The sequence below is a fragment of the Rhinatrema bivittatum genome, chromosome 2 (assembly GCF_901001135.1).
Source record: "Rhinatrema bivittatum chromosome 2, aRhiBiv1.1, whole genome shotgun sequence".
Lineage (NCBI taxonomy): Eukaryota > Metazoa > Chordata > Amphibia > Gymnophiona > Rhinatrematidae > Rhinatrema > Rhinatrema bivittatum.
This window is the reverse complement of record NC_042616.1, coordinates 632,083,051-632,099,415: the sequence shown is the minus strand read 5'-3', so window position 1 is coordinate 632,099,415 and position 16,365 is coordinate 632,083,051. Positions and strand designations below refer to the sequence as shown.

At 48.8% G+C, this 16,365-nt stretch overlaps 1 protein-coding gene across 1 annotated transcript in view; it reads left to right on the top strand.

Moving 5' to 3' along the window:
* The window catches only part of RB1CC1 (RB1 inducible coiled-coil 1), a 434,332-nt gene that overhangs the window by 153,928 nt on the left and 264,039 nt on the right, over window positions 1-16,365 (top strand). Inside the window, 1 exon segment of the mRNA XM_029591270.1 lies at window positions 11,933-11,994. Coding sequence (XP_029447130.1) covers window positions 11,933-11,994 — 62 coding nt within the window.

Sequence of the window (16,365 nt, the reverse complement as noted above, 5' to 3'; positions counted from 1 at the left end):
GATGTCACAGCTATATAGTCCCACACCGACATCAGACAACCAGTATTCTCTGTCTCCAGCAGATGGTGGACATGCATTTCCCTATGAGTGATTGCCTGTGAGTAAAAGATAACGAAAGAAAAAAAGGACAAAAGGAGACATCACAAAGATGAGAAGTCTGTGCAGCATTGCTTGCCTCCTGAGGTGATACCATGCAGTCCCTCCCTCAGTGGAGTGCCTTTAGTCCGGTAGCCTTGGATGGCATGGACTTAAAATTCACTTAGTGATTTCAGGCCGAAAGAGGCTTGTCAGTGAAGACTTTTGCACTCTGCTCCTATAGCTGTAACCTGTGCCTGCTCTCAGCATGGGAGGGCTAAGCTCAGGTAAAATTTTTACTTAAAAAAAAAAAAAAAAAGGCAGGATTAAGAGAGAGGAGTTTTCCTACTGGGTCTGTTTCTTCGGTGTTCGGCCTTCCTGCTCACATCTCTGAGGAGTTCTGTGAGGTGTGGAGATAGTTCAAGCTCGGCAGTTTGAGAAGTCATTTGGCTAAGTCCTGCTCTCAGGCTTCTCCCTTTTTGGTGCGTGGTAGTCCAAGAGGGTGATTTTGTGCATTTTTTCCACTGTGTGCCATCGATGTGCATCCGTATTGTGCTCCCATTACTGTCTGTGAATCCAAAAATTTGGCATTCTTGTTTACAGATGCACACTTTGGGCTCCTAACTTGGGTGTTCCTTGAACGTATGTATACCTTGACACCTGGTTTGGGCGTCCAGTTTGGGAAGTGTATTATACGCATGTACTTGGATGCACATTTTTTGTGCGGCTTTTATGTGCGGGTACCTGACTGTATTTTTTTTGTGCGCCTAGCTGGGCATGTACCCATACCTGACTGAGCGCATTACAACTATGGTGCCGCTGCGATGAAGTCTAAGCGCTTATCTATTTGTGCTGCATGCCACATCAGGGCGATACAGCCAGAGCTTTCTTTGAGCCTGTGTTAGCGCTGCCTGGATGCTCGTGAGGATTTACCTCCTTCTGATTTTGCTGACAATGGTCCATCTTCTTGGTCTGAGGGGATTAGGACTGAGGGAGACAGGACACTGGTGTCCCCTCCTTCGGCTGATCCACGGGGTGACTCATCAGGGGAAACTCGCTCTCAGGATGTTAGGTTTGGAACTATAGACCCATCCTCCTTTTTCTGCGTGGAATTCTTCCAATGATTACAGACTTTTCTATAGGGGCAGTCTTCTGAGTTGACAATACCTACTGGTTTAAGGCCATGTGCTGAGAGTTCTTCTGGGCCTGCCATCATTATCATATGTTGTTGTGCAGTGCGGCCTGACAAGGCTCGAATGCAGATGGATCAAGATGACACTGATTATGATGGTGGCCGCTCCTGTTAAGAATGGGGACATTCCCCCAGATTTGGAGCCACATAAAACTTTTCTCCATTTCTTTCATAGAGAAGAAATGCCAAGTTTGATCTCTCTTTGAATGCCCTCAAAGTCGCTGGGGCTGTCTCCAAGACCCCATATTTCTTTCCTCTCTTGAATGCGATTCAAGAGTTGATTGATCTGGAATGGAGTTCGCCAGAGGCATCCTTGGCTTGGCAGGTTTATACCCTTTGGATCCGCAGGCCAGGGAGCAGTTGCATTTCCCTAAAGTGGATGCTTTGGTGTGTTCTGACATGAAACAACCCACCATCCTGGTAGAGGAAGGTGCAGCTCTTAACGGTGCTCAGGATAGAAGAATTGAGGCTATCCTAAAGCAAGCTTTTGATGCAATGGCAATAAACTTGCAAATAATTTCTTGTTGTGCCCTGGTAGCTCAAACTAAGAACATAAGAACATACTGGGTCAGACCGAGGGTCTGTCAAGCCCAGGATCCTGTTTCCAACAGGCTACAAGTACCTGGCAAGTACCCAAACACTTAAGTAGATCCCATGCTACTGATGCCAGTAATAGCAGTGGCTATTCTATAAGTCAGCTTGATTAATAGCAGTTAATGGACTTCTCCTCCAAGAACTTATCCAACTCTTTATTAAACACAGCTACACTAACTGCACTAACCACATCCTCTGGCAACAAATTCCAGAGCTTAATTGTCCGTTGAGTGAAAAAGAATTTCCTCCTATTACTTTTAAATGTGCTACTTCCTAACTTCATGGAGTGCCCCAGTCCTTCTATTAGTCAAAAGAGTAAATAACTGATTCACGTTTACCTGTTCTAGGCCTCTCATGATTTTAAAGCTACCTTGTGTCTTTCTTAAGACTCTGGCAGCGCCCTTTCAGATAACAGACCTATGGTGGAACTAGGGGCTGCTGCCTTAGCTGAAGCAGGCTTTGACCTGATTCTCACAGCTGCTAGAAGAATTGCTACTGTTATAGCAGCTAGACGTCAACTGTGACTGCGCAACTCGTTGGCAGATACTATTTCAAAGTCCAGTGTTTCCAAGCTGCCCTTTAAGGGTTCACGTTTGATTAGCAGTGAGTTGGAAAAAATGGCAAATAAATGGGGGGAAACCCAGCTCTCTCGTTTGCCAGAGGACAAGAAGCCAGTTTCCCAGACTTGAGACTACTGGCGTTTTTAGCCTTATAGGGGAAGTTCTTCCAAAAGATCCCGTCCCTTTCACAGATCTTAATCCTTTCGCCCCCGAGGGCCTGGAAAGGATGTGGGCTCCACAAGTGGAGCCCCTTGATCTTCTCAATAAAGATTTGTGGGCTCACCTGTTGGTGCAGGAGATAGATGGGCATCTATCTCGTTTTTATGACAAGTGGGTCCAGATTACTTCGGATCCAATGGGTCCTCGAAGTGGTTCAGGACGGATATGCTCTAGAATTTCTTCACATGCCTCCGTATGTCTTTATGATATCTCTGTGCAACTCCTCTCAGAAGAGGGTAGCAGTGGAAGCTACATTACACAGGCTGTTGGACCTGAAAGCTGTGATTCCCTTTCCAGAATCGCAGAAAAATACTGTTCTTTATTCCATTAATTTTGTCGTGCCCAAAAAAAAGGTCTTTTCGATTCATACTGGATCTCAAGGACGTCAACTGTCATTTGAGAGTCACACATTTCATTTTTTTTTTATATATTTTATTAAATTTTGAAATTATCATGACATTACATCATCAAATCACAATACGGATATCCAGAGTTAACATAATATAAAAAATCAAAACATTTTTTAATGTTGCTACCAATACAATTTTCTATAACCTGGAAATCCTAATTACCATGCAATTAACAGAAATCCAACTATTCAATAAGGAGCTAAACCAAGAAAAAGTAATCAAAAAATTTAATTGAGAATGTATGCTTCTCATTTTTAATGACAACTTTCTTAAACACCTTTATTCTCTATCATCTTTTTTGCTTCCAAAAAGGTCTTCAATCCCTCTGGCTCAAAGTATATATATCTAGCATTATCATATCTAACTAAGCACTTGCATGGATATCTGACCACTAATTGAGCACCTACTTGTTCGGCAAGGGCTCTCAATTCTAAAAACTGTTTTCGTCTGATTTGAGTCGCTCTAGTAATGTCAGGGAAAATCCAGATTTGATGTTCTTGAAATTTTACTTCTCTATTCCTAAGGAGCAATCGTAAAATATTGTCCCTGACAGAGGGGAAAACAAATTTAACTAGAACAGTCCCTTTTTTTTCTATAACATCTTCAGAAGAGGATTCTAATATTTGGGATACGTCTATTGGTGCTACCTGCTCTTCTATTAAATTAGTAGATTTTATAAAATAAATCTTAGAAATAGGTGGATAAGCCTCTGTGGGAATTTTTAACACATCAGACATGTATTTCTTAAACTGATCCTGCAATACAGTAAACCTAGTTAAAGGAAAATTAATTATCCTTAAGTTTAGGTACCTTGCTTCATTTTCTGATTTCTCTATATTTCTAGTTTGCATTTTTTCCCCCTGTATCAGATTCATCTGTATTTTTTGTACATGAGATAACGTTTGTTCAATATCTGACATTTTTTGTTCCTGTTTTATAACCTTCTCTTCATGTTTCATAACACGCTGATTCATGTGCAATGTAATAGTGGTTAAATTAGTTATGGCCTTTTCAAGAGTGACAATCGCTGTCCAAACCGAGTCCAAAGTTATTACTGAGGGTTTCTAATTTTTTTTTTATCGAGGATAAGGTGTTTAATTCTGGTATCCCAAAGTCCAACTCAGTCTTGAGTGCTTTGGGGTAACTCTCCTTATATCCCTTCATAGATGGATCTTCCTCCAGCACTGGAAACAAATTAGAAGTTCCTTCCAATGTTCCAGCTGGGGTAGCCACATTAGATGGATTAACTTGTGGCTTATCTTGACAAGGGGGAGACGGAGTTGTCGGGGCTCCCGGACTTAGCGATGTTGATGAAGCAAGCAAATCTAACCCAGGCTCCTCTGGGTGATTTGCAGCGCTTCTCTCGGGAGATGCTTCAGAAGCAGATTTGAAAAATTTCTCTATTTTCTCTTGAGTTGGGGATACTGGGGAGACCACAGCTGCCAGCTCCCTCAATCTCCCTTTCCTCTTTGTATGAGGCATTATCAGACTAGTTACTGACGAGAAATTTTCAGCACTCTCTCTACTAATTAGTTGAATACTGCTACAAGTGTGGGGGAGATGTGTCAAATTCTAATATATTTAATAGTCCACTTACTTGAGACGTAGAGACGAGAGGCTGGGGATTCGGAGCAAAGCCGCGTGCCCCTTAGGCGCGCGCGGCTTGGACGACGCGCGCCAACGTCGACTGCGCGCCGTGGGCGGGCCGATTTTATAGGCCCCAGATGATGACATCAGAATCAGGAAATGCAGCACCCGGCAGGGCAAAAAGTGATTCTCACCCTCACCGGCAAGGAAATGGAACTCCAGGTAATAAAACGAAGTTCTGGCGTCTCTCAAGCTCCCTCGGGCTGCTCTCTCTCTCCGTCTCCCCGAATGCAGCTGTGGGCGGGCCGATTTTATAGGCCCCAGATGATGACGTCAGAATCAGGAAATGCAGCGCCGGCAGGGCAAAAAGTGATTCTCACCCTCACCAGCAAGGAAATGGAAATCCAGGTAATAAAATGAAGTTCTGGCGTCTCTCAAGCTCCCTCGGGCTGGTCTCTCTCTCCGTCTCCCCCGAGTCACACATTTCATAATGGAAATGATGCGCTTTGTCATAATGGCAGTACAAGCAGGGGAATACCTCACTTCTCTGGATCTGATGGAGGCATATCTGCATATTCCCATTCATCAGGAACATGAGCAGTTCCTTTAGTTTTCCATTCTGATTTGTCATTACTAGTTTCAGGCCTTGCCTTTTGAGCTGGCCACTGCGCCTATGACCTTTTTTTAAGGCCATGGTGGTTGTAGCAGCGGCCCTTCGCAAAGATGGAATTCTTGTTCACCCCTATCTGGATGACGTATTGATATGGATCAAGAGCATGGAAGAGAGTCTTTGAGCTTCTCGCAAGGTGGTTTCGTTGATACATGACTTAGACTGGGTGGTGAATCTGGCCAAGAGCAATTTTCAGCTGACTAGGACTCTGGAGTATCTCAGGGTTCACTTCAATACAAGGCAGGGAGAGTATTTCTGCTGGAGACTTGAATCCAAAAGTTGATGGTTCAGGATCGAACCTTGATGAACACTATTTACCCAACTGTGCGGTCTTATCTGCATGTCCTGGGGTTGATGGCTGCTGCATTGGAAGTTATTCTCTGGTCAAGGGCACATGGGCAACCTCTTCAGCACGCATTGCATTCTCGACTGAACCTGCAGTCTCAGAATTATGCGGTGAGACTGCTCCTAATATTGAAGGTGAAGTCTCAGTTGAATGGGTAATTACAGGCAGATCATCTCAGAAAAGGAGTTTCCCTGGAGATGCCGGATTGGTTGTTGCTTACGACGGATTTGAGTCTTCTGGGCTGGGGCGCTCTCTGTCAGGAGTTGGTGGAGCACGAGGAATGCAGAGGAGTGGCAGTGGAACATCAACAGTTTGGAAGCATGAGCGATTCAGTTAGCATACTTGTGGTTAGCGAGTGTCTAGAGCAGGGGTGGGCACTTCCGGTCCTCGAGGGCCACAAACCAGTCTGGTTTTCAGGATATCCCTAATGAATATGCATGGGAGAGATTTGCATGCACTCTGCCTCAGTTGTATGCAAATCTATGTCATGCATATTCATTAGGGATATCCTGAAAACCAGACTGGTTTGTGGCCCTCGAGGACCGGAAGTGCCCACCCCTGGTCTAGAGGCTCAGGTGGTCCGGATAATGTCTGACTATGCAACAATGGTGGCTTACATTAATCATCAGGATGGAACCAAGAGTCAACAGGTGTTGAAGGAGATAGATATGCTCATGGTGTGGGTGGAGAACATCTTCTAAACATATGAGACTCTCACATTGTAGAAAGGACAATATCAGAGCCGATTTCCTCAGCAGGAGAAACTTGGATCCAGGAGAATGGTAGCTGGTGGATAAAGCCTTTCAGTTTCTTGTGAACTGCTGGGGCCTACTGGACCTAGATCTGTTGGCGGTCTTCAACAACATGAAGGTTCCATCCTCTTTCGCAAATGAGACCCAAAAGCGCTGGACAGCGACACACACATTCAGGAGCGGCCATGCGGCACCCTGCTTTATGCGTTTCTGCCCTGGCCTCTGATAGGTAGGATAGTCCAGAAGATTGCAAGTCAAACCAACATCGCCCTTTTAGTGGCTCCGAATTGGGATCTGAGGCCATGGTATGCCAATCTCCATAGACTGCTGGTGGGCAGTCCCCTCAGGCTACCATCTCAGAAGGATCTGTTGCGACCGGGACCCATTCTACATGAGGATCTGGGTTGATTTTGTCTTATGGTTTGGTCATTGAAAAGGCTCTGTTATTGAATTGGGATTATTTTCCAGCTGTGATTTTCACTTTACTTCGGGCCAGGAAGTTTTCTACTTATCTAGCCTATATTGAAGTTTGGAGGGTTTTTGAGACTTGGTATTCTCTCAAGGTGGATATTCCTTTGATTTTGGAATTCTTACAGGATGGCTTGCGTAAGGGCTTGGCCCTTAACACCTTGAACGTTCAAGTTTCAGCTCTTGCTTGTTATAGAGGGAGAGTCAATGGAGGGCCTTTTACTTCCCATCCAGACTGGTCCCATTTCTGGAAGGGAGTTAAGCATCTTCACCACCCCCCCACCCCCTTTACAACTTCTGGTACCCTCTGTGGGATCTTAATTTGGTTCTGGAGTTCTTGGGAGGTCTGACTTTTCGGCTGCTCTTTTCTTGCAACTGCTTACCTTGAAGGCAGTTTTTCTGGTCTCAATTTTTTTGGCACGTCGGGTCTCTGAACTACAGACTCTTTCGTGCCGGGAGGATTTTTGTGCGTATGAATCCAGGAGCATTACAGATTAACTCTGTGCCCCCTTTTTTGCCAAAAGTGGTTTCAGAGTTTAATTTGAATCAGTCCGTTTCCCTGCCCACCTTGCACAGGGACAGAGATGATAGTGAGTACCGTCTTTTGCATTCCTTGGACATCAAGTGTTATTTGCTGTGGTACTTGGAGATGACTAAATCTGTTTGGAAGTCTCATCACCTGTTTGTGCTCCATGGTGGCAGTAAACAGGGAGCACCGGCAACACAAGCAATGATAGCTGCTTATGTAGCAATGATAGCTGCTTATGTAGCTGCTGAGTTTGCTTTGCTGAAACAGATTAGACTGCTTTCTACGAGTGCTCAGGAGATATCGTGAGCGGAACTACGTTTATTGTTGCTTGCCAAGATTTGCTGAGCGACGACATAGTCATCTTTGTACATCTTTTCCTACCATTACTGCTTGGATATTCAGGCTAGAGAGGATGCCATGTTCACGTGGGCAGTTTTGACTGGACCGCTGGTAATCTGCTGCCCCTTTCGGGATTAGCTTTGGTACATCCCACTGGTGGGGATTGACCTGCCAGAATGCAGAAGAAGGAGAACTTACTACTTACATTATAATTTCCTTTCCTCTAGTGAGGGCAGGTCAATCCCAGACCCACCCTAGACTGCTGATGTTGAAATTCTGGTTAGCCTTTTCAGGGCGAGCACTGCAGAGTGTGATTCCTGCTCTTCGATGAAGACTGGTACGTGGCTTTTCTAGCCCCTTAGTTTAGTGCAGTGGTTCTCAACCTTTTTTTGGCTGGGACACAGCTGACAGATGGTTCTCAAGTGCGTGACACACTGAACTTGTGACTGTCACGGGACAAAATGTAAATATACATTCTGCATCCTCAGGATCCACATCGACCCCCAAAAATGGGTGCAGAGCAGAACTAGGGCATTACCCATACAGCTCACCATACAAAAAAAGATATTCTGGATCTGATGACATCTCAGTAAAAGCAAAACAAACTCTCTTTACTGCCAGGCACAATACCCCTCCTTATGAAAAGACAGTAATTTACCACTACAAATATTTAACCAGGCCCTAAACACTAATACACCTCCTATTGGGAAAACAGAGCAAGCCAAGCTGCTATAGATAGATCCCCACTCAGAAATAATTGTAAAACTTTTCTAATAAATGTTACAAAACAGCTGATGAACAGAATAACATCCAACAATTAAAAACTCATAAAAATTAATAAAAATTGTCTAAATATCAAAATATTTCAAAACAGCAGACATCACATAATACCCAATAATTAAAATGGCAGTCAATCAAGAAAAATAAACTTAAAAAGCTGCCTTTACTTACCCTCTCCAGCAACTCTCCTACTCCTTTCCCTTGAAGATCAATAGCACTCACTAGAAGCAGCAGTGGCTGCTGAAGCTATGTCCTCACAGTCCTCTTCCTTAAGGCCCACAACCAGTCACAACCAGTTTCTGTCTCACACAGACTAGTAACTTCTCTAACTAGTATCTCTTCCTCACACACACACACACACACCAGTCAGCTCCCTGACCAGTCTCTATCTCTCACACACATACCAGTCACCTCCCTGACCAGTCTTTGTCTCACACACACACCAGTCACCTCCCTGACTAGTCTTTCTCAATCACACACATGCTCTGTCACTTACAACCGCACACACTGCCACTCATGCACCCATTGTATCACACACACACACAAGCTCTCACTCATGCACCCAGGCACCCATTCTACTACACACACACACACAAAGCTGCCACTCACCACCCAGGCACCCATTCTACCACAGGCACACAAGCTCTCACTCATGCAACCAGGCATGCATTCCAACACACACACACCCCCAACACACACAAAGCTGCCACTCAGGCACCCAGGCATCCATTCTAACACACACACAAAGCTGCCACTCACGCACCCAGGCGCCCATTCTAACACACACACACAGCTGCCAATTACGCACCCATTCTAACACACACAAAACAGCCACTCAAGCACCCAGGCACCCATTCTACCACACACACACACAAAGCTCCCACTCACGCACCAGGCACCCATTCTACCACACACACACACAAAGCTCCCACTCACGCACCCAGGCACCCATTCTACCACACACACACACAAAGCTCCCGCTCACGCACCCAGGCACCCATTCTACCACACACACACACAAAGCTCCCACTCACGCACCCAGGCACCCATTCTACCACACACACACACACAAAGCTCCCACTCACGCACCCAGGCACCCATTCCACCACAGGCACACAAGCTCTCACTCACGCACTCAGGCACCCATTCCACCACACACGCACACAAGCTCTCACTCACGCACTCAGGCACCCATTCCACCGCACACAAGCTCTCACTCACGCACTCAGGCACCCATTCCACTACACACGCACACAAGCTCTCACTCATGAACCCGGGCACCCATTCTACCACACACGCACACACGCTCTCACTCGTGAACCCAGGCGCCCATTCTACCACACACGCACACACGCTCTCACTCATGCACCCATTCTACAACAGGCACACAAGCTCTCACTCATTCATCCATTCTACCACAGGCACGCAAGCTCACATGGAGGCTCTTCTCATTGTTTGGCCCAATAAGCCTGGCCTCCATTTCTCAGCCACCTCTGGCCTGACCTCCCGCGGTGCGCAACGTCTCTCCAGCCACCTCCCACGGTGCGCAGGGTCTCTCCGTCTTCAGCTGCCGGCAGCGGCGCACAGCGTCTCTATGTTCTTCGGCCCCGCTGGCGTCGGCGCACAGGTCTCTCTGTTCTTCAGCCGCTGCTGGTGGCGCACAGATCTCTTCATTCTTCGGCCCCGCTGCCGGCGGCGCGCAGGTCTCTCCGCTCTTCAGCCGCCACCGGCGGCGCACAGGTCTTTCCGCTCTTCGGCCCCGCTGGCGTCGGCGCGCAGGTCTCTTCACTTTTCAGCCGCCGCCGGCAGCACGCAGCTCTCTTCATTCTTCAGCCCCGCTGGCCTCGGTGCGCAGCTCTCTTCGTTCTTCAGCCCCGCTGGCCTCGGTGCGCAGCTCTCTTCGGCCCCGCTGGCCCCGGTGCGCAGCTCTCTTCATTCTTCGGCCCCCGCTGGCCTCGGTGCCCAGCATCTCTTCATTCTTTGGCCCCGCTGGCCTCGGTGCGCAGCTCTCTTCGTTCTTCGGCCCCGCTGGCCTCGGTGCGCAGCTCTCTTCGTTCTTCGGCCCCGCTGGCCTCGGTGCGCAGCTCTCTTCGTTCTTCGGCCCCGCTGGCCTCGGTGCGCAGCTCTCTTCGTTCTTCGGCCCCGCTGGCCTCGGTGCGCAGCATCTCTTCATTCTTCGGCCCCGCTGGCCTCGGTGCGCAGCTCTCTTCGTTCATCGGCCCCACTGGCCTCGGTGCGCAGCTCTCTTCGTTCTTCAGCCCCGCTGGCCTCGGTGCGCAGCTCTCTTCATTCTTTGGCCCCGCTGGCGTCAGCGCGCAGGTCTCTCCGCTCTTCAGCCGCCGCTGGCGGCGCGCAGGTCTCTTCATTTTTCGGCCCTGCTGGTTTCGGGGCGCAGGTCTCTCCGCTCTTCAGCCGCCGGTAGCGGCATGCAGCATCTCTTCTTTCTTCGGCCCTGCCGGGCTGGGCTCCAGCGGTGGCATGCAGTGTTTCTCCATTCTTCAGCCCCGCCCCTGGGGAGAAGGGAAGCACAAGCGGGGCAGTGGAACACCGGGAGCCGCGACACACCTGCTGGTGCTTGGCGACACACTGGTGTGTCGCGACACACCGGTTGAGAACCACTGGTTTAGTGCATATGTTACTTCTTTTACTGAGCTCAGTGTTCCCATTGGTTTGGAAACATGAGTGGTTGATTGTTAATGATTCAAGTATAATCAGTTTGTCCACAGTTTGGCTTTTACAGAGAATACTGGCAGGCTGATGTTCGGGCAGGATTATATAGCTGTGACGTCAGCTTTTGCTCCATCTCCATCTACTGGTAGAGGTGTATAGCCCATTGGTGGGAATTGAGGAAAGGAAATTTTCAGGTAAGTAGTAATTTCTCCTTCATTATTCAAAAGACTTAGGCACTTAGCTTTAGAAATTCGATGCCTTGATAGGCAATTCCGATCCTGCTGGACCATAAAGTGATGTGATTTCCAGGATATCCAAAATGAATATCTGTGAGATATATTTGCATGCTTTAACACATATTGTATGCAAATATTACATGCATATTTTCTGTGGATATCTTGAAAATCAGACCTGTTTGTTAGCACTCCAGGACCAGAGTTTCCTGAGCTCTGTGTCTAAATTTAAGTCCAGAAAAAGAGGGCGGGTGGGGGCAGGGAACTGAAATTTGGTATCTAAAGTTAGGACGTCCATATATCTGGTCTAACTGTAGGCACCTATATACAAAGACATTTTATAGGCGCTTAACATACATATTTATATATGTGTGTGTGTATGTATGTATTTGAGCACTCTACCCTCTTTGAATATCAACACAATAATGACTAAGCTATTACTAAAATTTGTAAAGTGCAAGACAATTTTTAATTCTCATCCATTAAATTCTCCTTTTTGTTAACACAGGAAAATCTTTTTTAAGAAATCGTTTGTTTAGGGGTCTTGACTCTTGGCCTTCATCTTTTTGTGTAAGTATATTTTTTAAAGTTTATATAAATAGATGAGTATAGCGAAAGCATTGCAGCTAGATTTATAAAATACTGTATACAGTATTAAAGGAGCGGGGCCTTCTACTCTTTGTAAAAAGTGAAAATAACAGTGGGCAATAAACTGGTGTATGTGAATTAAACAGATAACTACAGGTATTAGTTATTTGAAGCAGGTCTGTATTAGGCATAAAAGATAAGATTAGCTAGCATGTCTTGCTTACATTATCCATTTAGTTTGCCTCTAGCCAACAGTCAATTGCTGCGCTTTCTTTTTTTAATTAGTATAGGCTTCTTGTACTTACGTTTTAATATTTTTGATTAGTGTGCTTGTTAAAATAAATAACCTATGGAGTCTATAGCAAGCTTCAATCTGTAGAAAACTATGTATATATTTTGGTATCATTCTATGGTTGTAACAGTATTTCAACTTACCAGTAGTTTATATAATACGGGCATCCAGGACATCACTCACTCACATCCGTCCTTTACATTTCGCAATAATCACAGACAATAGGGTTTTGGGTTAACAAGGCCGCAGCTTTAATAACAACCTGGAGGCCCGAGCCCCGAACAACATTACAAAGTCAACAACATGCTTCTCCCAGCCGTCCGCCACTCCTCTAGCAAGACGACTCTAGCCCAGCCACTCGGCTCGCATTTGGCCTCCTCACCAGGTTCAGACTCCCCACCACCTTCTAGCAAAGGAGCCAACCTAGTGGGCCGCCGCCGCCAACCAGCAAGTAGCCAGGCCTGCCAGCTGACCCCCGCCACCTTCTAGCAAGGAGTCCACCACCAAACCACTCCTCAGTTGCCCATCCTTCTCCCATCGTCCCATAAATCCAACATCACATATATATATAAAACAGTGTACCGCCAGCCTTGGCTCGGGCCATCCGCCAAAGACACGGACATAACATGTCTGTGACCCCCAAAGATGCGGCCTAACTATACAGGGAACAACTCCTCCAAGGCCTCCTGAATCGAAATGAGGAATAAGTCCATCCCTAGGAACGAAAGGTGGACTCCGTCCTTTCCGAACAACCCAGACACCGACCCCCAGGACCATTCATAGCGAATGTGCCGTCTGCCCAATCTCACCAACCAGGCCCCAATTTGCTGATTGGCTTTGGATCTACTGCGATGCCAAATAACCTTATCCGATTCAGCAGGCCTTAACAGAATATCAGACCAACACAAAACAGTAGAAGGTAACAGCATAGAAATCATCATGAGATCCTTCCTGACCATGCTGATGAACTGCCGGCCCGACAGCTTACCCCAATCGTTGCCCCCCAGGTGAATCACCAACGCCCGCGGCATCCCCCACCGCTCACGCGCCTGCCGCACGCAAGCGATCAGCTCATCCCACACCATGCCCCGCCTTCCCAGCCAATGCACCCGAGCCCCCCTCTTGAGTAAGTCCAAGTGCGGCCCGTAAGGCCGGCCGCAGGCATGTCTATGGGCCCAGAAGGTGTAAGAGTGCCCCAAAATCCACGCTGCCTTCCCCGTAGTGGCTGCACCTAGAAAGAAACGAGAGTTAATACTGTTCCCTACTGCCCCGATCTGGGGCGAACATATCCTTGAAAGGCATTAGAACGCCACCGCCCTATTCGCTGAATCACCGCCCCGGGTAAGCCAGCCTCCGCCGCCGCGGTCGCTGCGCCGATCTGGAAAGAATGAGTCCCGAAACGGTCGACGTCCAAACCCACCGCGGACAAGGCCCCGCGCAGGACCCTTTCAAATTGAAACCGCGTCAACGGGCGAAGATCTGCGTGAACCAGGAACTGACCCGACCCCGAAGCCCGTAACCCACAATACTGAGCAGCATTGAACACCGGGCACGTACGCAACCCGGGCACCGCCCGCAATTGCACAAAAAACCCCTTGCCAGACTGATCGGTTTTGGACTTGGGGATGCAAATCCCCACCGACCGGGTAGTGACCCGAACGTGTCGCGCTAATAAACCCGGACTATCAGTGCTGGCAGCCGACCGCGCCACCAATTCACTAATTCGAAAGGCCCCAAAGAACGCAAACACGAAGGCCACCCGAAATAAGGACGTCTCATACACCGAGAAGCAGATGCCCGACAAAGCATCCCACAACCTTAACAGAATATCATGGGTGATCGGGAGACGCCGGTCCACCCGTCGCCCCACCTCCCTGGCCCACCCAGCCAGCACACGACGCACAATAAATCTACCCACCGGGAATCCCCACCCATGGGCCCTCATAAAAAAGGAGAACCCCGTTAACTGCCTCCCCACCGCCGCTTTCGTATAACCGGCCTCCTTAGCGAGCACTAGAAAACGAAGCAACGAAGCATCCGACACAGGCCCTCCCGACCACCCCTCCGCAGAGATAGACGCCGCCACTTTACGGGCACCCGCCACGTAACTTGACCACGTAGACGGGGCTAGTGAAGCCCGCAGCAGGTTCCAGGCCTGGGGAAACCGAATCTCCAGAGGGAAGAAGGCACAGCAACTCCGCAGGGATCCACCTCGGGGGCCAATACTCAAAACAACTCCCACTTGAAACGAGAAAGAGAATCGGCCACACCGTTAGCAACCCCCGGCACATGCCGAGCCCAAAGAGTCACGTTGAAAGTCATGCAACATAAGATCAGTTCCCGCAACAATTCCGACACCCTAGAGCACTTAGCAGCCCGCTTATTGATGACTTGCACCACACCCATATTGTCGCACCAGAAGACGACTCTTCGATCCTGAAGCCGCAGGCCCCAAATATGCAGGGCCACCACGATCGGAAACAGCTCAAGAAACGTAATATTCTTCGTAACTCCGGATTCGATCCACCCCACCGGCCACTCAGCCGCGCACCAGGAACCTTGAAAGTACGCGCCAAAGCCGAAAGACCCCGCCGCGTCCGTAAACAAGTCAAGATCGTGATTAGACAGCGGATTATCCTGCCAGAGCACGGTCCCATTGAAGTCCACCAGGAACCGATCCCATATCCGCAAGTCTTCCCGCATTGCGGCAGTAACGCGAACCCGATGATGACGCCTCGCAACCCCCGCCATCGCCCTGGTTAAGCGCCGCAGAAATGCCCTGCCCATGGGAATTACCCGGCATGCAAAATTCAAACTACCCACCAGAGACTGCAACTCGTAGAGGGTAAACTTAGGGCCGCAGCAACGCTCTGCTCACCAACTCCCGCAGCCGAACCACCTTGTCACTGGGCAGACGCGAAACCATCGCGACCGAGGCCACCTCAATCCCCAAAAAGACCAGCTTAGTACATGGGCCAGCTTAGTACAACGGGATGCCAAAATCGCCAGCGACCTCCTGAAAACATCGCAGCAAGGACAAACAGTCATCTGACCCTGCAACGCCCACAAACAGAAAGTCATCCAAATAATGGACCACATTCGCCGACCCTGCCCGCCGGACCACCACCCAATGCAAGAAGGTGCTAAACACCTCAAAATAGGCGCACGCGATCGAACAGCCCATGGGCATGCACTTGTCAAAATAGAAGGAATTCTGAAAGCGAAACCCCAGCAGATGAAAATCCCGCGGATGAACTGGCAACAGCCGGAAAGCGGACTCGATATCCGTTTTTGCCAACAAGGCACCCGGACCACAACGCAGAATCACCAGCACCGCCGAATCAAAGGAAGCGTACCGAACCACACACAACTCCTTAGGAATACAGTCGTTCACGGAGTCCCCCACCGGGAAAGACAAATTATGAATTAGACAATACTTTCCAGGTTCCCGCTTCGGGATCACCGCCAATGGAGACAGCACCAACTCACCGAGCGGCGGCTCCGGGAATGGACCAGCAATCCGCCCCAAAACGAGTTCACTTCGCAGTTTCTCCTCCACTATAGCAACCATCCGGTTAATAGAAGGACAATTCTCCCCACCCCCCCCCGGGACCCGCACCGAACACGGAATCCGGAAACCCTCAGTAAAACCACTCACCAACAAGTCCGCACCAGCACGCCTCGGGTAGGCTTGCAACCACGGCCGCATGGGACCAATCCGGACGGGAGTGGCCGCCCTGCCCAAACACTCACTTCCCCACACCCTTGGTGCCCGAAGCGATAGAGGAACCATCGCCTTGCCGCTTAACGCACCGGGAAGCGGGATGGGCTGCCCCACAGGCGGCGCACGCATGGCGGAATTTGCAATCAGTAAATGAGCACGTGGAACGGTTAAACCGCCAGCAGACGTCGGAGCCCCCCGCCCCCGGCTTACCTGCCCCGGCTGCGGGGGACCCCTGGCGAAAGGGCCGGGTAGGACCAGAGCCCGCAGACCCACCAGCCCCCAAACCACCCCCAAAGGCCTTAGAAGCCATTTGTGTTAACCACAAACTCACATCCTG